At 38.9% G+C, this 26,799-nt stretch overlaps 1 protein-coding gene across 3 annotated transcripts in view; it reads left to right on the top strand.

The window, feature by feature from the left end:
• LOC137249220 (zinc finger protein 431-like) overlaps window positions 1–26,799 on the top strand; it is a 117,613-nt gene that overhangs the window by 46,254 nt on the left and 44,560 nt on the right. For all 3 annotated transcript variants that reach the window (XM_067780530.1, XM_067780528.1, XM_067780529.1), the window contains exons 3-4: window positions 1,517–1,813; window positions 16,334–16,474. In XM_067780530.1, coding sequence (XP_067636631.1) covers window positions 1,517–1,813; window positions 16,334–16,474 — 438 coding nt within the window. The remainder of the gene's footprint in view (window positions 1–1,516; window positions 1,814–16,333; window positions 16,475–26,799) is intronic.

The raw sequence follows: 26,799 nt of genomic DNA, 5'->3' as shown, positions 1-26,799 counted from the left end.
GCAAACTCAAATAACATGACAGTTCACACAGTTTTTTAAACACTGGAAAAGGCTGCAGGCCTGTCAAAATGCTGCTATCAGAACTGCCACCGGGTGTCTTCTTATGAACCCCGAACACCACCTGCATAGTGAGGCCAAAGAGCTCAACATTAACGAGCACAACGAAATGCTGAACCGGCAGTTTTTGTTAAATTGCCGCAAACCAGGACATCCTAGCGAACAACTGCTTGATCTAGCCCCGCGGGCGGTAAGGGAACATCTCAATAAGCACTATGACGAGATCCGGCACCTGCCAACACAACCGTTTGATCCAGACAAGCATAAGCAGGCCCTCGTCATTTGTCGCTACTTTCAAGAATTTGTATATTCGGTTTTTGAAGCTGCAACATATTTAGGGTATCCTCCGACTTCCCCACACGTGATATTCAAACATGGACCTGTATCAGTGCTGTATGCACCACCTTCATTCATCTCCTTCTCTGTGAAAATCGGTGTCTCAGCGTTGGATCCCTTTAGTATCATCGAGGAAGCTGCATCACCCGTTAGCTTACTAGTCTTTTCGTCTTTACCTTTATTACCACTATTGCCCTCCTATTTATGCATTGGAGCTTTTGAGGTACGTGGCATTTCAATACTTATACTTCCCTCTTCGCTCTGCTTTGCAGATTTAGAGGTGTGGTTCCTTTTTACCCTTCCTTTCTGTCTCTTAAAATCATGCTGCAAAGTTGAGAATTGCTCATAGCAAGGTCTTTGTGAGTGAACTGTCTTCGAGATTCTTCCACTGTGCCATGGGTCCATGCCAAACGCTCGCTTTCGCGGTCGGTTGGGTCAATCACTGCAGTCAAGCGCTGCATAATTCTTAATGCTGCCCGGTATTGTGAGAGGGTTCTCCTAAACTTCCTGTATCGCTTCCGTCCCAACATTAGTTCCGAGCGCACTGACTACACACTATCAAGTTGTTGTAGCGACACTTCCCGAAGGGTTTTGGGATTGTAAAGACCCGGCTCGTCCCTGTCGCAAGTACTATTAAGATACAAGTCCGACCATCTCGGGAACTATTTAATATGACCACATTGCACCGTGTAGGCCATCTCGACTCCATCCCGAGTTTCATGAAGAGCTTGTGGTGGTCAGGACCTCGCCTGCTAAAGAAACACGGTTCGGCACGGGTAAGTGAGGTTTACAATTGGGTTGGATAAGCTATAAATTGCGCTAGCAATTCCTTGAGAGGGTTGCGCTCCGCAACTCAATGAATCATTTTCGTATTTAGTCGTCTTCATTTGGGTATTTAGTCGCCTCCATCAAAGTTTCCCGTTTTCCGTGTGAATGTGAATGTATTTCACACGGAGAATAGGGATTTCGTGTTGGGTATTCTGAATATAGGCATTTTTATTTTGGTGATAAAGAGGGTACCTCAACTCATTTGAAGGTACGTATTTGGAGCTAGTGTAAATGTAGTATTAAAAACGTCATAACGCCGTTTTTTATAACAATTTTTCATTCTGTCTTTAAATAGCTTTGCTAACCTGTCACATGTATCCGTCCATATGCGCACTCATACCGGTGAAAAACCATACAAGTGCAAGTACTGCGAAAGCGTCTTTGTGCAACTAAATGTACTACATAGGCATTTACGCATGCATCTGGGTGTAAATATTCATAGATGCAAGTTTTGTCCCTTGGCTTTTCCTTTAGCTTCGGAGCTACGATTACACTTAGCGTGTCATAAAAACGAAGAGCCAGAAACGCGTGAACGAAATATTACAGCTTTAAAGGAAGAGGCTAAATTAAAGCAGAAATTATTGGAGATAAGGTAAGAAAATAACGTGGCATTAACAGAATCAATCACCGTAATGTAGTGGTAGTCAAACATTTTCAAATATGACGGCTTCTTGCGGGCGTATTTTTAGATATCGGGCATAAATAGAGTGAAGAATTGTATAATGTATCATTTCCCCTTCCAAAAATACCAAATATTTATATGTATATACTGGATAACTACTTGGTGTGTGATATATTGTTACGAAGTTATAGTTAATTAAATTTTTAGTCAAGTGCACAATAATTAAATGCAATGTTCCGGTTAATCTTTTTCTTAGATGAATATTTGTCATTTGGGTGCACAACTATTATGTGAAAGATTTATAATTTTTTGTAGCTCGTAGAAATGCTATCACTTTTTATGCTACGCCTCTGCTCCATGCTCTGTTTATGTTCAGAGCCGGAGCATAAGCAAAAAAAAAACTCTGGAGTAACGTAGTATGTTCAATCACTGTCTGAAACATATATCTCAATTATTTAAGTTCAATAAAACTTTAAACTATGTTCGAAATTTCAAGTCCCTAGCTCACCTGGAATTGACTTCTAACTTGACCACAAAATATTCAAAATCGGAGGAGTTTTTAAAATATCACGATTCCTGAGTCACCAACCGAAATTTCTTTTCCTCATGTCGCATTATCATCGGGTTCCGAAGTATGTTCCAACTTTGAAGACTCTAGCTTCATAGGGAGCTATTCAAAGACAGATTGCAAGATTCCGCATTTTTATACTGAAATTTGCGGTCAACCATTAAACGAACTTATAAAAAGGAAATAAACAACTTTAAATTGACTACATTATCAAATCGTGGCTGTGAGCATCTCTCATACATATATCAACATTCATGGTGGAATCACCAGGTGAAGTAAATAAAAAAAAGATAGAAAATGTATGCTATCTGAAACGGTAGGGATGTATTTTCAACGGTCAGAAGAGGGTAAAATTTTTACCCCCTTCGAAAAAATAGAAGTAGGAAAACAAATACATTGCTACGCAAGCCAATAGAGAAACTATTTTTTCAGCATATCACCTAACGCCAATGCAAAAGGGGATACATAGTACCCATGCGAGCTTATATTACTTTTGGCATCGAATAAAAATAAAAAAACTTAAACTGTGATGAGCAATAAAATTCAATAATGCGTCTATAGTAAACTGACCTCAACTTCAACTGCAGTTGATTCTTTCTTCGAAAAACCGGACATAAAAGGGAGAGGTGTTATTTAGCTGAACTGTAGTAACTTTGCGCACTTAAATGGGTTTCGGGTTTGATGAAAAGTTTTACAGTCACACTCTTAAATGTGTTGATTTGTCGTTGAGAGTCATTCGACATATGCCCTTCTAATATATCATACAAATTTAATCAGAAGATCCCCCAAAAGCTCTTAACAGTTGAATTCACGATGTATTACTGATTTTACCAAGTTATTATTTATTAAAATATGCTTCGGGGATATGATATTCGGCCTAGAACCAGAAGATGCTGATTCGATTGAGCCGGATTCATATATTATAAATTACAATCCATAACTGTAACATCTCTCTTATCTTAGTGATCTGATTTTTATATTTAGAAATCCATTGTTTTAGCGAAGCTTTTACAGCTGAAAACCATTTTCACGATAACTATGCAACTGTCAAGCTTTTTCTAAATTTTATAATACTGTAAATGAATGGGGTTGACCCCCCTCTTCAAATAGGTTTCGGTTACTTGACCCAGATAATGACCTACCTAGCAAACGCATAAGGCCCGACGATTTCACGCCCCTCAAGCCGACAAAGCAAAACGATGACCACATTCCGCGATATCTCATTGCAAGCGCAGTGGGACCAAAAGTAGGTGATGAGATTCGAACCCTTTCGTCGTATAATGTGTTCCAAATCGACAAAGGACTCAAAAACATAAGTTCTGACTATTTGGAAGTGTCTGCATTAAGATCTGGCGATCTACTCATCAAAACACTTAATGTAAAAGCAGCTGAAAAGTTCCAGAAATCAACCTTTATTAGTATCATTCCAGTCAAGATTACCTCACATAAAGCGCTTAACACCTCACAAGGAAGAATCTATTCAAGGAATATCATCAATCTCTCGAAGAAAGAATTACGAGAAGGTCTAGCTAGCAAAAAAGTAGTCGATGTCAAAAAAATTATGAAAAAAGCCGGAGACCAGTTGGTGCCCACTGGGGCAGCCATAATCACCATTGACTTAATTCGTAGACCAGACGTGATCAGACTTGGATGGGAAAGAGTTAGGGTACAGGAATATATACCCAACCCAATGAGATGTCGGAATTGCCAGAGGCTCGGACATACTAAGAATAGGTGCAGAAACATCGAGCTCTGCAAGGAATGCGCCACCCCCCTAGTCACGAACAGTGTACCGGTAAATACTGCATCAACTGTGATGACAACACACACACCTCGTATGACACAACCTGCCATAGCTTCTTAAAGCAGGCATGCTTAACCAACGAACCGATATCATTTCGTTACGATAATTAACGTTAATAAACGAAACAAAGTCATTTCGTTTCGTTTATTAACGTTAAGAACGTCAAATTAACGAAATGATTTTGTTTCGTTTTCTGCCATATCAAAACGAAATCAAATCGTTTATGTTGATTATTAATTTAAAACTATGCTGGCAAAGCTGATTGATGGCGGAGTCATTAAAGGTGAAAGCGTTAGCCAAGCTGATTGCAACTTTTCTCATGAATTTTGACAGTACGAACATTTCTCAGAGTATTTTTGACATTACCACCAACGAATTACACAAACAAATTACATGGAGTTTGTGCGTATTGTGCGTATTTCCGCTCGCTGTTACCACCTTACGGCTTCACCATGGCTATAGCATTGCCAGCACAATTCAAACATAAAGTATCACGTTTTTGTTAACGTTTTTAACGTTAACGAAAGCTTTTTGTTTCGGTTAAAAACGAGATACAATTTATCTTGATAATTTCTTTATCGATAATATTTCGAAGTGTTTCAACGGAAACGTTGGAAATTTTTTGATAAACGATTAGCTTAACGTTAAGGTGCATCCCTGTCTTAAAGCATAAAGCGGTAAACAAAATAAAAATCGATCGACGATGCACCGTACGGGAAGCATGGAAGGTGTACAATAGCAACCCATCTACTTACCAAATCGAACCATTTGCGAAGCAAAGAAAAAACCTACAATGGCACAAATAGTTAAAAACACAACCTTTAACACTGCAAGTGATCAAGAGAAGCAACTCAAGACAAATACAGAATCAAACAAAAACAAATCAACCAACAATAAACCTCAAACAGTTAACAGTACGTCAAAGAAAACGGACAAGAATGAATTTTCGAAAAGAACAATACCTTCATCTCCATTCATCGAAAACACTCAAGCAAATGCAAAAACCCCAACAAACCAAAATACACAAAAAACAAACACCACAACTAAATACAACGATACACACATAGAAGACATACCTATGGAAATCTCCCCAACAAGGGAGCTTTACAACACTTTTCCCCAATTAAACGTAATCATCACACCCAACACATATAAAAACACACTGTCTCAGCGCACCGAAAATAGTGACAACCCCGTCTAAATATCATAATGGACCATGATTCAATTACTAGAGGCTTGTTCTTCAATGATGACATATCTTTGACACTCCCAAATTGAAATATCTGGACGGGTTGCTTTTACGATGTAAGGAAAACGGGGAAGAATTCAATCCCCTTCAGTGAAATTATAGTAGACAAGTATCTTTACTAGTATATTAGTAGTGATAATAAATTTGTAAATGCCAAAAGTTTTTGGAGAAATAATTCATTTTCTACTAAATGTTTCGTTGATTGATAAAGTTATGTTGGTTTGGTCATTCTTTCAGAAACTGTTTGAAGAATGCCGTACGTTAGAATTTTACTCAAAAATGCACTATCCCAAATTTGTTTCCAAAACTCCCTACATGAGCATAAGTTCAATGCATTTTGTCATAAGAGGGAGTAAACGAAAAGCATTCTGATATGAAGCGTTCTTCAATCTAACTCTAATATAGGGCGGTTTTGTGACAAATCCGGAATTGGGAAATTTTTGAAAAATATTTTGAGATAGCACGATTTTGAACAGGCAGCCGACATGGTGTGATACGCTACTCAGCAGCCGCAATGAACTGACAAAAACAAAAATAAAAGAAAATGGCTTATTGTCTTAGAACCTTTTATTCCTACCTTGACTTCGACAGAAGAGTTAAGCTTTTGTGCGGTCCTGCTACACAGGGAGTATTCACCTTTTTATTCTGAAATTTCGGAAAGCTCTTTTCCGTTAAGTATTCATGGAAGCGTTCCGGATAAACCGTTAATTTAGAATACTCGGAATACGTTCATTTGATACTACCTCACGAGGTCCGAATATGCATAATATTCCAAATATAAACCGATTCTCCAAATTCTTAAATGGAGCCGAATGTTCCGAACATACGGAATTAATAGAACAGGCGCACAGTTGCGCCTTTTGAGTTTTTTCTTTGCAAAAATCATAACTTTTGAACCAATGAAGATATTTTAAAAATTTAAAATGCAAATGAAAGCTAATTATTTGAAGTTTTATTGTGTGAAAGCTCAGAATGTCACAGATACAGGGTGCTCCAAAAAAATTAAAAAATAAAATGAGATTTGTCTTATAATGACATATTTAAGCTTAAATAAGATAAACCAATGATTTTGATAAGATAGCGTGGCACTGCCCACTTATGATAAAAAGTTGTATCTAAGTAGTCACGTAATCAATAACTACCAAAATCGATATATGGCAATACTCTTATAAAACTCAAATGTCCGTTTTTGGTGCCACAATAACAAGGTGCTTCAAAATTCATCGTACAATTTTACATGTTTTTTTTTTTTTAATTTACAAGCCAAAAATGTAATTTTACAAGTAAAAAATGTATGTTGTTAACAAGTTCCAATAACAAAAACGACCTTACGGCCGTACTGAATTATATATACCTGCTCAGGCGCGTATTTATGCCCAAGGTTGTTTAACTTTATTTGATGTAAAAAGTGAAGTTGCAGCTGGACGCAGGTAGACTTTATGAATTTAGGTAACTGAATATTTCACAAATAACTACTGTTAATTTGATGTACCACATATTTTAACATTTTTTTTTTCTTCTATCAAAGTTTTAAAAAGGGCCTAAAAATAGGCATTTCGAAAAACAGGTATATCCGCCAACTTTTAACAAAAAAAAATTGTTTTTTTTTTTTGTTTCAATCCTAAATTAAATTATCTTTAATTGCTATACAAGAAAACGACAACCGGCCGCCTTATTTACTCACAAAACCATTTTAAATACAACGAAAAAGAAGAAAAATTTCAAATTTTTCCCAATATTGAAAATTGGTCAACTTTGAGCGGCTCTACCTGGTAAACTATAATTTTCTGTGAAAAAACAGTTGCATATTCTTGATCCGTGGAAAATGTATTAGATTTAGCGAACGCTTTCATGATTTTTTTGATTTTTGCCATGCTTTAACGGCAGAGGCGCCACTGTGAGACGGTCGACTTTTAATACGCGCCCAAAAATATCGAGAGAATTGGCAAAAACACCTCGATAACAATAATTCGAAGGCGGAAATAAATATTTTAGCTCGTTCAAAACATATTGACGAAAAACCGAAAAATGACCCTGGGTTGCGTTGGCGGCCTTCAGCCGAGTTTATAAAAAATTACCCTGGCCGGTCCCTTTGTACACAAAATCTTTTTCAGTGCACAAAAATATTACAACAACCACATGAAAATTGTCAACTTCAACTGCAAATATCTCCGGACAGACATACAATTTTTCTTCTCCGCCTTGGGATTATTGTTGTCGAGGTCACCTCTCTCGATATTTTTGGATGCGTATTAGCAGTAGACTCCTGTTCTAGACTTTTACCTGAATAAGTTAACATGCCCAATGAGTACATATCGTTATGGCATCTCCATTATTTACTAATGTCATTTTTACGTGAATAGATTTAATAGTCGAGGTTTTGACGTTGAACGATGAATTTTGAATTGGTTTAGGTTTCGTATGTCCATATGTAGGTTCACGAAAGTGCACGATTCCTTGGTGTCCCTACTTTTCATAAAACCTATGTTCAGCCACACTAATATCTCATGGCATAGTTAATAAATTCATCATAAAATTAAAATAAATGTTCTAAAGAATTATGCAGTTAAGTACTTATCGGGTATTTGTAAACTGATTGCTTCCTATTTCTACTACTAATATTTTTCGAAAATTCGCAAAGAAACAACACAGTTAACGGATGTCACTTCGATTTGGGAGCAAAATGGCTGCAATTGTCAAAAAATGTGTCTGTCGAGCAAACCTCTTGTGATTGAATCATGATAATGGACATTGGCTTAGATTTATTTATACTTCAATGGAACATCCAGGGATTTATTAATAATAAATTTGCCCTGGAGTACCTAATTTCCACACATAAGCCAGATATCATATTATTACAAGAAACCCACATAACACAAAAAAACAAACAATTTCTTTACTTACCGAATTATCAAACGTTTCACCACAACAAAGACAGCGTATGCAAAGTCAGGTATAGCAATTTTTGTAAAAAAAACTAAAGGCTTCAAATCATATAACATCAACCAATCAACTCCTACATCAAACCATAACTATACACGGAATAAAGGACTTATACATTACTAACATTTACAAAGAAACGGACATCAATCTAACCCAACAACTCCTTTAAGACATATCAGGCACATATGGATCACATCACCTAGTTGCAGCGGATCTAAACGCTCAAAATACACTATGGGGGTCCGAGTATACCTCCAGGAGTGGAAATGTATGGGAATCATTCGCTCATGACCGCAACATGGTAATATTAAACAATGGTGCGCCAACACTCCTCAATACAAGAAATACGCTCACCTCGGTAGATGTATCCATGGCTAGTGCTGATTTGGCAGTGTCCCTGTTATGGAGCTGCCCTTCCCACCCAATCGCTGGTGACCACTTTCCAATCTTCATACAAAAAGGCACCAAACACATCCATAAAAAGTTTATTGGAAAATTCAAAGAAGCGAAAGCAAATTGGGACGTATTTTCTACCAAAACAGATTCCCTCAGCTCCCAAAGCACACAATCGAATAACATAAATAGGAAGGCAGCCTTAATAAAAAAAATTGTGAGAAGATCAGCGAACGAATCCATGCCAACAACAAGATGCCCGAGACAAAACCATAATCCTGCTTGGTTCAACAGCGAAATAGGTGTACTTATAAAAAAGAAGAATAAAGCTTGGAAAAAATTCCGTGAAAAGAAAACTCCGACAACAACGTTAGCTTATAAAAAGCTCTGTGCACAGGTTGGGCGAGTTTGCAAAACAGCAAAGTAAGAAACGTGGAAACGTTTCGTAAATTCCTTAAACCCATCAATGGATGCCAGAACACTATGGGCCAAGGTAAAAAGAATCCGTTCGAATACGCCTTCCAGCTTTCCATCAATTTTAAACAATAACTCCATCTTATCACATCCTGAAGAGATAGCAAATGATTTTGGCGAGGCATGGTGCTCAATAGCCTCAAATGAGAAATTTAATAGAAATATAATACAAGAAAAGATGAATTTCGACATCGATAGATGGAGAACATTCGGAAATGAGCTAGATAGCATAACAGATCAAGTAACATTGTTCGAATTAAACCTGGTACTAAATAAAACTAAAGGAACAACACCGGGTAGAGACAGGATTACCTACACAATGATCAAAAACTCATCAATAGCTCTTAAAACCAGATTATGTGAACTATACAGCAACATCCTGAAAATAGGAACCTATCCACACGAATGGAAACAAGCCGTCCTAATACCCATACCAAAGGTCGGTAAAAACCAAAATTCCCCCGAAGGTTATCGTCCCATTTCGCTATTGTCCGTACTGTCGAAACTTTTCGACAAAATCATTACACGTAGACTATGGAAAGCATGCGAAGGAAAAATCCTAAAACACAACACGCCTACAGGGAAAACAGTGGAGTGCATACACTCTGTCATCAGATTGAAACATAAATAAAGAAGAATTTAACAGCCCAAAAGCATTGTGTACTTATATCCGAAGACCTCGAAAAAGCTTTTGACCGGGTGGTATACACTTACGTATTAAAAGAACTTCACGAATGGGGCCTACCCAAAACTCTCCTAAAATTAGCTTTATCTTTCCTTTCCAATAGAAGAATTGCGGCCAGAGTAGATAGCTATACATCTAGGAGCTTTAACCTTGACAACGGAGTTCCGCAAGGGTCCCCTCTTTCTGTTTTTTTGTTCAATGCCTATACCAATTCTTTGTCAAACAGGTTGCATCAGGTAAATGGGGTACAATACATAGGCATATACGCAGATAACATCTTCGCACTTGCATCAGGGACACCCGCAAAAGTAGGTGAAAACCTAAATGAACTTGACAAAATCATTTATGAATGGGCGCTGGGAACAGGAGCGGTCATCTCAGCTAACAAAACTGAAGCTTTGCACATCTGCAGAAAGAGAAATTGTAGTACTACCTCCATCACCCTGAGGAACGTTGATGTAGAACTTAAATCAAAAATGAAAATCCTAGGTGTGATTTTCACTCGAAATCTGCTGTGGAATGAGCATGTTAAAACAATCATAGCAAAACTCGGCGGGGTACATAATTTACTTAAAAAAATATGCACCAGGAATAAAGGTCCTCACATTGGCATTGCAATAGGCATATGTAGGGCACTAATGGAAGGAGTTCTAAACTACTGCATCACAATGTATGGACATACCTCCGATACCAATATAAACAAAATAAATACAGCCCTAAATAATTGCTATAAAAAAGCAGCTGGCCTTTTGAAAGCCACACCAACTATATCCGCCAAAGTCGAAGCACGCTACAACGACTTTCAGTGGCTTGTCCATAGTCGTTCAGGAAAATTAGCGGCCAACGCCATTGTAACTACCTCTCATCCACTACACAAGGCATTCTGCAGTTTCTTAACTAGGCCAAAGAAAAACCTAAAGGCCTACAGGAGCACTTGCGGTATTCAAGCTATTTCCTAGTACCTCCTTGACATCCACACTCTAATACCACCAAAACCACCAGACAAGTACGAAACCACCACAAACATCTCAATTAACCTTTCATTGAGAATCGCAAAGAAAAACGATACATCTCCGGAGGTGTACAACCAAATGTTCTTACACTATAAACCAAGACATCCAACTCATATATTTTATTTCACCGACGGGTCTCTTATTGGAGAAACACCGACATACGGCGTAGTAGAACAGCTGATTGACGAGACCTACAAAACAACCCATCAAGCTCTTGTATCGCAACATGCTGGTATATTTAATGCAAAACTATCAGCAATCAAATTCGCGCTGCATCACGCAGCAACTAACAACAGACGGGCGGTAATTGCCTCGGATAGTTTAAGTGTGCTAAAAGCGTTAACCGACGAACACAGTGAAGCTCGCAGATTTGCACTAAGTGGAGTTAATATACGTAGCGATATTAATCTTCTATGCATACCAGGTCACGTGGGGATAGCAGGCAATGAGCTAGCGGACAAAGCTGCTAAGCAATCCTTTAGCATGCCACTTGTAGCTGAGACTCCATGCTTGTCGTCCACCATAACGAATTGCATAAAAACACGCCTTAAAAACCTAAAAGAAAAATCGTGGCAAACAGAAAACTGTTTTTTGAAAACCCACAACATAAACCCCGATCGTTCGAACTATCACGAGAGCTATTTGAGAAAGGAATGCATCCAAATAGGGAGAATGAGAGTAGGTGTAACAAAATTCACATCCGAGCATTACTACAATCATACCAGTCAACGCTGCTGTCACCAATGCAATGTTCCTCTAACCATCAAACACCTACTTATTGATTGTCCCACATCTAGGACCAACTCCAACTTATCAGCACTACTTGATTGCAGCAAGGATTCCACAATAAAGCAGACAACCGAAGCACTCAAGAAACATAACCTACTCCACGAAATATAAATCTACCGAAAGCCAAATGGCCTAGTAGCCCAGTATCTAAAATATATTTTACAAATTAATTTGTAAAATATAAATTTAAATAAAATTTGATTGTAACGACCTTTTTACTTTGACTTTATCAAACTGTGATTTTTGCCGGCTCAAGGTCCAATGTAATAAAACACTTTTTTAAATATTTCCCAATATATTTCAATCTCCTTCGGAGATCGTCTTCAGGGGCTATAACAATAACAAACAAATATTCACATATAAAACTGAATACAATTTTTCCATACATACATACATTAATTATCTTGTCCGATACACGACACTTGTTAATTCGCCATGCAGTTCAGAACTAATTTTTTTTTTTTTTTTTTTTTTTTTTTTTTTGACTGGTATCAAAAGCCCACATCATCAGGAAGAATAATAAATTTTAAATCAAAACACCCAAGGGGTATGATTATAAACACGGCAAAAAACTTTATTAGACGAGTATTAGATACGAGTGACACGGTTTTTCACTCCGAGAACAAAAAACGTATAACACACATACTAAAGATGAATGACTTCCCTCCTAACGCAATACAGAGGTTAATAAAAGAATACCCGAAAGATAAATGCCGGAAGAACAGAGAGAACACGACTACAAAATATAGATCTGTAGTATATATACCAGGTTTTTCAGAAAGATTGCAGGGCTCAGACATCTATGACAAGGAGAATATAAGAATTGCACACAAACCATCGTACACAACAAACATATTTTTTAATAACATGAAAAGCAAAATAACAAATTCAGACAAACATAATGTAATATATAAGATTACGTGTGCGGGAAATGAAAATAATAACTGTGAAAAAGAATATGTGGGTACAACAAAGAACAAATTAAAAACAAGAATAGCAGGACACAGATCGGATATTAAATGTAGATCATCGGGCAACATTCATAAAACAGCACTTGCGGCCCACTGTACAGAGAACGGACACCAACCAGATTTTAAAGCGGTGAGCATACTAGAGCAGGAGACAAATTATAGCAAAAGGTTTACGTTAGAAATGCTACACATAGCAAATACATCACCAAGCAAGAGACTAAATTACAAAACAGACACAGAAAATTGCTCACATATTTATAGACACTTACTTGACTCACAAAAGAACAAAAAAAAAAAAAAAAAAAAAAAAAAAAAAAATTAGTTCTGAACTGCATGGCGAATTAACAAGTGTCGTGTATCGGACAAGATAATTAATGTATGTATGTATGGAAAAATTGTATTCAGTTTTATATGTGAATATTTGTTTGTTATTGTTATAGCCCCTGAAGACGATCTCCGAAGGAGATTGAAATATATTGGGAAATATTTAAAAAAGTGTTTTATTACATTGGACCTTGAGCCGGCAAGAATCACAGTTTGATAAATTTAAATAAATAAATAATACTGTAACGAACCTTCTGCTAACGTTCGTATCGCTAAATAGTTGAATAAATAACTCCAATATTCAATAATGCAAGATGGTCTTTATTAGGCTACTTTGAAAGTACTTCACAATAACACTTATACTTCGCAACCAATAGCGTGCTTAAATCAAACTGATTCCCTGACTAGTCAGCTTTCGCTCTTTTATACTCTCTGCTGCTTCATTCACATATTTCTACTACAGTCTAGACGTTTCGCCTGCTAGAACTGCTGTACATATCTCCTACTTGGTAATTAGCTATATACATACATGTAAATTTGTAGTTTATGCGATTCTCATAGTCATATGAGTGTGTATGTGTAGCAACTCTTCGGCTGATAACTACAAGTGTGTGCGCGTAATATCTCTTCGTGCCTTATATATATGGGTATAAATGATGATTGATGCGTTTATGTACACAGTGTGGCTCGCTTCAATGCTTTTGTGTTGGGAGTTTATTACTAAAAAAAATATGTATTCGTCAATACGTTATGGATTTAACGAGTACTATTTGTAGGCTAGTTCAAATATGCCATTAATCCGTTCCCCCATTTCAGAGCTATTGTGATTTAAAAAATGAGTTTCAATCACGGATCGTAACACGTAATACGGGCCCTAGTTTATGTGAAAAAAGTAGTAACACTACCATACTTTAATACTGAAGAATGCAAAAAACAACACTTTTTCGGGGACAGCATTGGTGAAAATTTTTCAGATAGCCGTATGACAGAACAAAGAAGAATTTAGAGCGACACAACCGACGGCTTACTTCACCTGGTTATTGCACCATGATCAACATTTTATTATTGACCGGTTTAAATTTTTTACATTTTTTTTCCAGTTTTGTTTTTAGTTTTTACATTTACTCAAATTATAGAACGTTTATTGCTCAATAATTTAATGAGCTTTGTGTTTCAATAAGTTTTTAGGTTACTACAATTTTACTGGGAAACAAACACAAGAAAGCTCTACACCTTTTCCAGTTTAAGTTCAGAAATTTACAATTCAAGTTCAGAAAATTGCGATTCAAGTTCAGAAAATTACAATTCAAGTTCAGAATTTCCAATTTAAATTCAGAAGTTTAAAATTCAAGTTCAGAAATTTACAATTCAAGTTCAGATTTTCCAATTCAAGTTCAGAAATGCCAATTTAAATTTAGATAATTACAATTAAAGTTCAGTAAATTACAACTCATGCGTTTTCACGCTTAAAAAGAACAGAGGTCAATTAGGGTCCGCGGTAAGTACCTATCCCAAGATAGCAGTTCAAGAAAATGCAGTGGCTCCGTTTTATAAGGCTTTTTTTCGGACATAGTGGAGCACGTGCACAATTACCTTTTCCACAATCTCGAATTCAATACAGTTATGTTGGTACGGCTGCAATAACTCTTTTAGGCCAATTAGTGCACTTGGCTGCCAAATATGTTCAGATTGCGGTCCATATTTTAGAATGATCCCATTCTTGTGTCGCCAACATAAGCTTGAACAAAATTAAGCTCACCATCACGTACAATAGATCGGACCTTCATCGCAGCAGGGATAATAGCTCTATGATCTATGATTTACTTAAATTGACTGGACAAGAGCCATTTATTTGCATATACAATATTGAAAAATCAATATTTTTGTTTTTGAAATTTGAGTTTTGAATTTAGGTTGAAAAGTATGCTCATAAAAATTCTAAATTTTTATTTTGCACTGCCTTACCGACAGTTGCCAGTGATTTTGGTTTTTTCTCTATTTAGGTAGAAATTTAGGTCAACTCGCACACAGCCTTAAACTGAAAAATGTGTAGATATTTTGTTATAATATGACATTAAAACTTCCAGTTGGTAAATTAACAAGTCAAAATTAGAAGGGGCTTTGTGCAGTGTAAATGTGTTTAAAATATTAAAGATTAAATTGAAGATCAAATCCCAATATGGCTGGACCATAAAGCGAACTGATATTTTAAAATATATTTCAATTATGTTCTGAAAGTAATTTTTTATAGGAAATATTAAGTAGGCGATTTTATTTTTTCACAGTGAACTTTATAGTTATTATTATATGTTTTTTAAATTAATATGTTTTTTAATAATGCTAAAAAGTTTTAAGACCCTGTTCAAGTTGAAACTTACTCGACTTTTAAATAGTCAAATAATTGTTAGTTTAGGCTGGGTGCGAGTTCGCCAAAATTTTAGGTACCTAAACTAATATTCCACTGGAACTTTCCAGTACTGCAATAATTTAGGAAAAAGCTGTCAAAGCTGTGCGAGTTGATTTGATAGCCTAAATTGTTTATTTGTGCTAAGAAAATAATAACAATGCGGGAAATTTTGTATTTTCGATGCATTTTCACGCTTAAAAAGAACAGAGATCAATTAGGGTCCGCGGTAAGTACCTATCCCAAGATAGCAGTTCAAGAAAATGCAGTGGCTCCGTTTTATAAGGCTTTTTTTCGGACATAGTGGAGCACGTGCACAATTACCTTTTCCACAATCTCGAATTCAATACTGTTATGTTGGTACGGCTCCAATAACTCTTTTAGGCCAATTAGTGCACTTGGCTGCCAAATATGTTCAGATTGCGGTCCATATTTTAGAATGATCCCATTCTTGTGTCGCCAACATAAGCTTGAACAAAATTAAGCTCACCATCACGTACAATAGATCGGACCTTAATCGCAGCAGGGAGCATCGCTCTATGATCTATGATTTACTTAAATTGAATGGACAAGAGCCATTTATTTGCATATACAATATTAAAAAATCAATATTTTTGTTTTTGAATTTAGGTTGAAAAGATGCTCATAAAAATTCTAAATTATTATTTTGCACTGCCTTTAGGTTGAAAAGATGCTCATAAAAATTCTAAATTATTATTTTGCACTGCCTTACCGACATTTTCCAGTGATTTAGGTTTTTTTCTCTATTTAGGTAGAAATTTAGGTCAACTCGCACCCATCTTTAATTAACAAATTCAAATCCTCGCTTCCTTTTAATATCAAAAAATACACTTTTTTTTTTGTTTTTTTCAGATACAAAAACATACGTAAAAAGAACCAACAATACCCGTGCGATATTTGTGGCAAACATTTTAAAACAAACTGGGTTTTAAAAATACATAAAAGAAATCATAGCGGCGAAAAGCCCCATAAATGTGATTTTTGTGAAATGCGGTAAGTTATCATAAAAATCCTCGTCCTAATATATTGTTACGAATTTTGGGGATTCTGCTTATTTGTAACCTTCGGCTAACGTTCGTATCGCTAAACTGTTGAATAAAACACTACAATATTCTGTATTGCAAAATGGTCTTTATTAGCCTACTTTGAGAGTACTTCACAATTAAACTTCACTTCGCAACTGATAGCGTACTTAATCAAATCTGAATACTGACTACTCAACTTGTGCTGCTTTTATACTCTCAAATGTCTAGACGTTTCTCCTTCTAGAATCTACTACTTAGTTACCAGATATATGCATGTGTATTTGTAGTTTATAGCCTCTCGCAAAGCCATATGCGTGTGTATAGGTGAGTACTACTTCGGTTGATGATTACATGTGTTTATGAGTATCTCTCCGTTGCCTTGTATGTATGTGTGTAGATGATAATTGATTTGTGTACATATGAGTGGCGGCTTAGTATCGGCTTAGTGATAGTAGTATCGCTTAGTTATCGTCACACTGCCCTCCACCTAAGTCGGATCGTCCCGATCAGACAAATTTCCTGATCTAAACGCTGCCGTTTTACAATTTTGTATGGGCCTTCCCAATTACACTGCAATTTTGGGGACAAACCTTTTTTCCGTTGTGTGTTGTATAACTGCACCAAATCACCTTCGGAATTAATTGCTTTCTCTTATCTGGCTTTTATCTTTTTACTCATAATCTTCGTTCGTTGCCTTACAAGATCGTGTATTTCTCTCATCTCTTCTTCCAAGACACCAGTGGATTTCTTGGTATTTCTCTCCGCATCGGCATCTATGCCAAACTTCAAATCAGCTGGCAATCGAAGGTCATTTCCAAAACTTACCTTTGCGGTAGTTTGGCCCGTTGTCTTATGCACTGCCGATAGGTAAGCCATCAAGAATAATGGTATGCGTGTATCCCACTCTTTATGGAACTTGTCCACTACTTTCCTTAAGTGCTCCTCCAATGTTCTATTGAATGGTTCCACCATACCATCGGACTGAGGATGCAATGCAGTTGTCCGTGTTTTTCGAATGCCCAATTTCTTACACATTTCTTGGAACATAGCTGACTCAAAATTTCTCCCTTGGTCAGAATGTAACTCCATTGGTACACCATACCTTGCGCAGGTCGCAATCCACTCAGTGACCGACTAATGGCAAGCAGCCCAATAGAATCTCTGCTTAATCTTCTCGAGCGTCTTCGTAATTCCAGGATGACCTCCACTTGGACCGTTATGTAGCTCACTGAGAATGTCAGGACTCCTTTTCCTGGGAACAACTATCAGTTTCCTCTTACATTGACCATCTTCATTCACTCTCCCACACTCGCCTCCCAAGGCAGTCGGTTCTATATATTGGAGCGACTTGGGATTTTTCCCGACCACGGACTGTCATTTCAGTGTAACCCCTTCTAATTTGTTGCGCCCTTCCCACAAATTGTCATCCTCCCAGTAGCTCGTTACAGCGGGACTGCTCCATATTCTCTTGCTCCGGGAAGGTATCGAACCCAATCCGGCTCCGTCTTCTGACCCCGGTCCTGAGAAATTGTTTTGCTGCATCTGCCGGAAAAGAAGAAAATAATCATTTTAGGACGGTTGCGAAGATCGCGAGAGCGGAAATCATGCAGCACTCAGTGCAATATCATATATTTGTTCCCGACATCGGCCGCAGGGACAATGTCCTGGAACGTCATGGCTAATCTGTCCGGTCAGACGATGTAAACCTAGAAATCATCAACATCTACATCCCTCCTACCACCTTCTGCCCCGGTGGATACCGCCCTAAAATTATTGCGTTACTCACTGGCGACAATCGCATTATCTTAGGCGATTTCAATGCCCATCACGACCTATGTCATTAAACTTGTAGACGGAAAGCAGAGGTGAGATGTTGGCGGATCAAATAGAAGAAACGACGTTCGTTTCGCTCGAGCGTACCGCCGACTTCATCCTCACAGAAAAACGCGCTTTCATAAACTTTGAAAAAGGAAAGTGGGATGAATATAAATTCTTTACAGACAACCGCTTTGCTGCCCTCCCTATCCCGACTGATGCTCGCCAAGGGGAGCGTGCTTTCCGCAAGGTCATTGAATCCGCCTCGACTCGCTTCATTCCCGCCGATAGAATTCCTGAAATTCGGCCTCACTTTCCGGCGGAGGCCGCAAATTTAGCGAGAGAACGTGAACTTATAAGACAGCTCGCTCCCGGCGACCCCTAAATAAGGGATATAAACCAACGCAACAGATTGCTTGTGGATGAACACAAGCGGGCGAAATGGGAGGAGCACCTAAGCGGTTCTAACTTCTCTACCGGTGTAGGTAAACTTTGGTCCACCGTAAAGTCCCTATCGAATCCGTCTAAGCACAATGACAAAATTTCCATCGCCTTTGGCGATAAAGTGCTGTCGGATGCGAAAAAATGCGCGAGCGCTTTCTGCCGACAATATATAATGCATTCTACGGTCGACAAAGATAGACGGAGGACCAACAGGCGCGCACATAAACATAAATTCAACGCGTCTCCAATTACCATCACCGCCAAAGAGGTTGAGGACGCCATCGGTCATGCTAAACCCTCAAAAGCAGTGGGCCCAGACGGCATTGCCATGCCGATGCTTAAAAGCCTAGGGAAAGAGGGTTTCAAATATTTAGCGCATGTCTTCAACCTGTCTCTTTCCACCTTTGTCATTCCCGAAAAATGGAAAATGGCCAAGGTGGTCCCACTACTAAAGCCTGGGAAGCCAGCTAACATAGGAGAGTCATATCGCCCGATATCTCCCCTGTCGCCAGTAGCCAAGACGCTTGAAGCTATTTGGCTCCCCTACTTCAAAGCAAATTTGCAGCTAGCCTGTCATCAGCATGGCTTCAGCTCCATAGCACCACTACCGCGCTAAATGTCATTAGCACCCAGATAAATTGCGGTTTAAATCAAAACCCTCACCATAGAACAGTACTCGTTTCGCTAGACCTATCAAAAGCTTTTGATGCGGTCAACCATGGCACGTTACTGCAAGACCTGGAAGGGTCTTAAAAGATGCACCGCAAATTATGTGGGTGGTCGGCAGGCATCGGTGCAATTTAGAAACGACACATCAAAACCAACAAGAATTAAACAAGGGGTGCCACAGGGTCGTGTCCTATCCCCACTTTTGTTGTTTAATTTCTACATATCTAAGCTACCTTCGCCACCAGAAGGAGTTACTATCGTTTCCGTTTTTCCAACAACAACAACAACAACTATCGTTTCCTACGCCGATGACTGCACAATAATGGCCACAGGCTCAGGCCCACAGATCGATGAGCTTTGCAACGGAATAGACGGCTACCTCCCTGATCTCTCCAGTTTTTCGCCTCGCGAAACCTGGCATCATCACCGACTAAATCCTCCGCGACCTTATTTACAACATGGATGTCCGAAATGTCGACCATTTCCAACATCCACGTCGATGGCACTACGCTGCCGACTGTCCCACACCCCAAAATCTTGGGGTTGACGTTTGATCAGGATCGACATTTTGGTGAGCATGCAGCCGCAATTGTACCGAAAATCCAGAGCCGTAATAAAATCCTCAAATCTCTTGCTGGCAGTACTTGGGGAAAAGACAAAGAAACGCTCATTACCACCTACAAAGGCCAGCCGATTGCATGCTACGCGTCCCATATATGGTCGCCAAGCCTTAAAACTACTCACTGGAAGAAGCTAAAGGCCTGCCAAAATACTGCTCTCAGAACCGCCACGGGCTCTCTCCTTATGTCCCCAGAACACCATCTACATAATGAGGCGACAATACTCCCCATAAGGGATAGAAATGAAATGCTATCCAAACAGTTCCTGTTGAATACCCAGAAACCTGGGCATCCCAACAGACATCTGATTGATGAGCCAACGCCGCCTAGGGTATTAAGGAGTCATCTTCGTAAGCATTATGAGGAAATACGGCACCTGAGAACTCAGCCGTATGAAGCAAAAAAACACAAGCAGGTCCTCACTGAACTCCACAAACAGGCGTCGGACCTTTATGCCAGGAATTGCCCGGTGAATGCAGTACTCAAAGAACAGTACCCAAAACTTGCGGAAGAGGAACGCATACTCCCCAGGGAAACGCGAGTCACTCTAGCTCAACTTCGATCTGGATACTGTAACAGATTAAACTCTTACCTATCCAGAATCAACCCCGACATACAAAATGTATGACCCGCTTGCAATGTGTCTCCACATGACACCAACCACATCTTTAATTGTAATCTGGAACCAAACCCCCCAAAAACACCCCTTTCATTATGGTCCACCCCTGTTGAAACAGCAAGTTTCCTTGGACTCCCGTTAGAGGATATTGATGACAATTTGTGATTGGTCGCGGCTGTTAGGTGGGGCGAAGTACTGCTACAACAACAGCAACTCCCCACACTCGGATATCAACTCTAAACTGTTCCACTGTGCCCAATAGGACTTCGCAATAGGACTCTCTGCTGACATATCCTCCCTATTTGGTCTTTCGTTTCGTTCGAGCCCTTGCATAACATGTGACAGATCTGTATCTTCTAGCTGACACTTCCTTAGTTGTTTCTTGTCCCATTCATCCATACTCGTTATAGTCATTAGCCGGACATCTATAATGTTTTCTTTAGCCTCAGTCTTTGAACAGTGTTTGCATTCCGAACTACATGGTCTTCTTCACATTGCATCAGCATTTCCATGGGTACTACCTTTTTGATGCTCAATGGAAAAGTCATAGCTTTGTAGTCGCTCGATCCACCATGCCAATTGACCTTCTGGATTACGGAACTGCAAGAGCCATTTCAACGCTGCGTGATCTGTCCTGACGCGGAATCGCTGCCCGTAGAGGTACTTGTGAAAATGTGTAATGCACTCTACCAATGCCAACAGCTCTCTCCGTGTAACACAATAGTTCCTGTCTGGTTTTCCAATTGATCGGCTGTAATATGCAACTACCTTCTCCTGTCCATCGACCAGTTGTGACAAAACTCCTCCTATAGCATATCTGCTCGCATCGCATCTAGAATAAACGTTGCTCATGGAATCGGGTATGCCAACATTGGGGCAGTGCACAAACGCTCTTTCAATGTTTGGAAAGCCACTTCTTGCTCCTTCTTCCATTCAAAAGCTTTTTTTCTTGTAAGCTCGTGGAGGCTATGGGCTACGCTGGAAAAGTTTGGTACAAATCGGCGGTAATATGTGCACAGCCCAAGGAAACTTCTCAATTCATGCAGGTTCTGTGGTCTTCGCCAATCCTTTACAGCCTCTATCTTTTCATTCGCAGTGCAGATGCCCTCTGTCGTTACCTTGTGTCAAGGATGAACGTCGAACGTTTAATAAAAATTATTTATTGAAATCAGCAAATTCTCTTGAACATAAAATTGGAAAAAGAAAAAAAAACAATTAACTGAAAAATTATGACAAAATCTAAATTCAAATTTCGTAGTCTACTTCATAGCCTGTGATATAGTATTTTATCAAATCATGTGACACAGTATCTTACAGTTCGGCCTCTCCTGACTTCAATTAGCGGCCTCGATTAATCGTCGGTTGAACTATCATCGCTGTCCTCTGTCTCAAGTTCTGGACTAAGCTGGCACCAACGCTTCATTTGATCACTTGAAATAATTCCGCAATAACGTCTTTGAGTTACAGGTACATCGGGAATATCTTCTACAATATATCGGTCATAATCCAAAACCTTTATAACCATATATGGGCCTTTGTATTTTGCATCTAACTTGTGTGATTCCCCTGTGGCTGTTGATACATTGGTAATCATAACTAAGTCGCCTTTGTTATATCGTGTCGGTTGCTGATGGCGTTGATTAAATCGCTGCTGCCACTTTATTCTCTCTTTTTCAATTTGCTCTTTCGTTTGTAAATATAAGTCACCTCGTTTGGTATTTGTTTCCTGGTTTTCCTCGTCGTGAATTGACTGTATAAGCCTATTCAAACTATAGTCACGCATGTCGTAGTTAAATATGACATCAGTCGGACTCACTTTTGTCGTTGCATTTAGCTGCGAATTTAGACTCCATTGTACAGAGCGTACAGAGGGTAGTTTTCATCATAGTGCGTATGGCTGGCAAAATGGTCTTGTTTACACGTTCGGCTTGACCATTTCCTCGCGGAATCCGTACTGCAATCTTAATATGTCGAATACCATATGTTTGTAAGAACGTCTCGAAATCTTGTGAAGTGTATGCTGTACCACGATCCGTAGTTATCTGAACTGGTTGACCAAACGTCGACATCACTTCTTGTAGCATGCCAATAACTGGAGCTGATTTGGAATTTCGCACCGCCTTCAAAATTGTATATTTTGAAAACGCACACACCAAAACAATTATATGCTGATTCCCTTTCTTGCTCTTGGGAAACGGCCCCAAATGATCCATATGTATTGACCGAAACGGTATTGGTGTTATCTCTGTGAGATGCATTTGCCCCTCGGGTTTGCCTCCACGTACCTTATATATGCAACATTCTGGACATGCCGCTATGTATCCTTTAACATAACGCCTCATACGATGAAACCAGAAATCTCGTTGAAGTCGTTGTAATGTCTTCTCAACACCAAAATGCCCAGAATCATCATGACAAGTCTTCGTGATACGCCATCTTACGGCCTGAGGAATTACCAAACGTCGTCCACCTTCAGCTTTGCGGTATAACCTACCCTTGTGTAACTCATAATCTTGTTGAATTTGCTTTGCTGATACTGAACTAGATTTCAATGCTTCCACGATATCCTGAAGTTTCTTATCTTGCATTTGCATTGTATACACCCAATCAAGGCTTCCTTCTGTTGTGATAGCTAAAATATTCTCTGCAACCGTCTGGCATTCGCTTGGTGGTAAACTAGGTGATCTGCTCATACAGTCTACATGCTGCATTTTATGACCCTGTCGATGAATCGTTTTGAAATCAAATTCTTGTAATCTGAACCACCATCTCGCAATACTTGGAAGAAGTGGTGTTGTAGCTTTCGTTGTAACAATGGCATTGCAATCAGTTACTACTGTGAATGTTTTTCCCAAAAGATACATACGGAAGCGTGTTAACGTTTCAACTATCGCTAATACTTCCAACTCGTGACTCGGAAATCTCGACTCAGGGTCACTACATTGCCTACTATAAAAGAAAACTGGTTTTATACCTTCATCTCCATATTGGAATAAAATTCCAGAAAGGCCCACATGACTAGCATCAGTGTGTACCTCGTGCTGCTTATGAGAATCGTACAACGCCAACACTGGCTTGCTTGATATGGCACCCTTCAACTGATCAAAAGCTTGTTGCTGTGAAGAACCCCACTCAAAACCGGCATCCTTCTTTAACAACATAGTGAGTGGAATTGCGATATGACTGTAGCCTTCAACAAATTTGCGAAAGAATCCTGTTAATCCAAGAAATTGCCTTACCTGGGTAACAGTTGTCGGCTGAGGAAACTCTTCAACACATATCGTCTTCTTTTTCCCCGGAGCTATACCTGCTTTAGACACCTCGTGACCCAAGAAAATAACATCGTTCGCCAAGAATTGGCACTTTGAAGGTCGTAACGTAAGACCATCTTGCTTAATCGCTTCCAACTCCTCTCTTAAAACTATTATTCCTTCCTCGAATAATGGGGTGGCTATGATCACTTCATCCACATAACTGATTACATTGTCTCTGTGCTTCAATGACGACATTACTCGTACTACCATTTCTTGAAATACCATCGGTGCATTAACTAACCCAAAAGGCATCACATTATGTTCATACAATCCCTCATGCGTCAGAAACGCTGTAAATTTCTTACAATCTTCTTGAATCGGGACTTCATAATATCCGCTAGTCATATCCAAAGTTGTAAAAAATTGTCCGCCACTTAACTTAGCCAATTGCTCCTCAACCACTGGCATGGGAAAATGTTTCCTTACAGTAACTGTATTTAATGCACGGTAGTCTACGCACATCCTGTTCTCCCCATTGGCCTTTGCTACCATCACTACAGACGCGGCGTGTGGAGAAGAACTGCGTCGAATAATGTTATTGTCTAAGAGTTCTTTTAATATTCTTGAAAGTTCATGTTGTTTTGCAAATGGTACCTGGTACCGTTTACCCACAATAGGGCTCTCAGTAGAAACACGTATGTCCATTATTGTAGTTTTGGATCTTCCCAGAGTAGATATGCCTTCTGCAAAACATTCGTCAAAATCATTTAATAATTTGAGTACTTCCTGCTGTTGCTTCTGAACTAAGTTCTTGTTTACATTGAACTGTGTTCCGCTTTTAATTTCCAATACTATTGATCCAGAGTCAATTATCAAACGACGATCTTGACCGCATAGCACATCCCTTCCTAGCAAAAAGTCATGATTGAGCATGTTATCTGGTACCTCATACAATTTGGCACTGATAACCTTGTCTGCAAATTTAATCTTAGTATTTACAACGTAAGTAACCTCAACTATAGAGCCACCAAAACCTTTCAATCGTTGATATGTTGGCATTCGATTTCCGCTAAACCACACCGCTGACTTCTTTATAAGTGAATGATCACTACCAGTATCTATAAGGGCTTGGTACTTCCGTTCTTCACACTCGACCTCTTCGACAATTGGCGGAACCATTCGTTGTATATTTTCATTTCCATCTATTTTTGGAACAGTATGTTTAGATTCTGCTGAACACTTTTTTGCGTCGTGTCCAACTTTTGAACACTTAGTACATCGCTGCTTCTTTTGAGGTTGCGGGCATTTCGCTGCCACATGACCATATGCATTACAATTATAACATTTCACCTGTTTCTCTTTAGTGTCGACTGTTAACGGGCTGTACTCCGATGAACTCCCACATAGTATGTTTCGATGTCCGCTTCTTTCTGCCGTTGAGCGTAAATTTTCAAGACATTGTCTCAACTCATTGCTGGTTCGTAAACTCATCGCTAATAGCGTTCTAGTAAGCCCACTGTCGTTTAAACCGTCGATAGTGTATGAGTTTATTGATTGCTCATCAACATCCCCTCGCCTTCCAATAGTCAGCATTATATAATAATACTCAATAAGGGACTCATTTGGCTTACGTCGCCGTGCTGCTAACTCGCGATGAACATCAGCTGAAGTCAATGCATATGGAAAATCACGTAACAACATTTGGACAAACTCTGTCCAAGACTTGAACACTGGTTGAGCATCCAACCACATTTTTGCAACACCTTTAAGCTTATGCTGCACAGCAAGGAGCACAGTTTCATTTTTCCACATGTACACCTTTTGTAACTGCTCAACTTTTACCACAAACTGATGCGCTGAAATTGTCTTCCGAACTGGATCAAATTAAGGAAGAACTCCTACCACTTCCTGAACATTCTGAGTATGCACTACATGCGTTGATAAACTACGCTGCGATAAAGGATCAGAAATTCGCCCACTTTCCTGTGCACTTGCCATTTCTACCGAATCGACTCCATCGTTTCTTAGCGCTGCTGGCTTAATTGCAGCTTCTATAGCCTTCACCGAATTTGCCAAACTGCATACTAACTCCTGTAGCTGATTTAATGGCTGCTCCCATGGCTCCGCTGAAGAAATCTCCTCAATCTCTACTTCATCTGAACCCAACACTTCCAACAAAGCCGCAACTTTATGTGTTTTAGTACCACTAATAGCGATATCGTTTTGACGCAATAGTGCGTTTAATTGAGATACATTTAAGCTGGATAATTTCACCATCGTACTATACCGTTTACGTTGTATAAATGTTTAATGTGCGTTATGAGCACAATTTGTGAAACTCACGAATTGTTCTTTTGAATACGTTGAATGTTCTCTTTCACGTTGAGCTTCGTCCAACGTATTCCCCAATGATTGCTGTTGGTTTTTCAACGCCGTTGGTTGTTTTGCCTGAATGTACCTTCCGTCGTACAATCGTAGCCGTTTTATACGTTACACATTAACCGTTAACCGTTTTTCTTTAATAATACTGTTGCACAAGCGTTCGAACCACTTCTGATTCTGTCAAGGATGAACGTCGGACGTTTAATAAAAATTATTTATTGAAATCAGCAAATTCTCTTGAACATAAAATTGGAAAAAGAAAAAAAAACATTTAACTGAAAAATTATGACAAAACCTAAATTCAAATTTCGTAGTCTACTTCATAGCCTGTGATACAGTATTTTATCAAATCATGTGACACAGTATCTTACACTTGTGACCTAAAAAACTTACTTCCTTTTTAAACAGCGAACACTTTTTAGGACTTAGTTTCAGACCAGTGCCAGCTATTCTCTGGAAAACTTCTAAACTAAGTTCTTAAGATGTTCTT

This window comes from Eurosta solidaginis, chromosome 4, assembly GCF_040869045.1.
Source record: "Eurosta solidaginis isolate ZX-2024a chromosome 4, ASM4086904v1, whole genome shotgun sequence".
In the NCBI taxonomy this organism is placed as follows: domain Eukaryota; kingdom Metazoa; phylum Arthropoda; class Insecta; order Diptera; family Tephritidae; genus Eurosta; species Eurosta solidaginis.
This window is presented reverse-complemented; position numbering and strand designations above follow the sequence as displayed.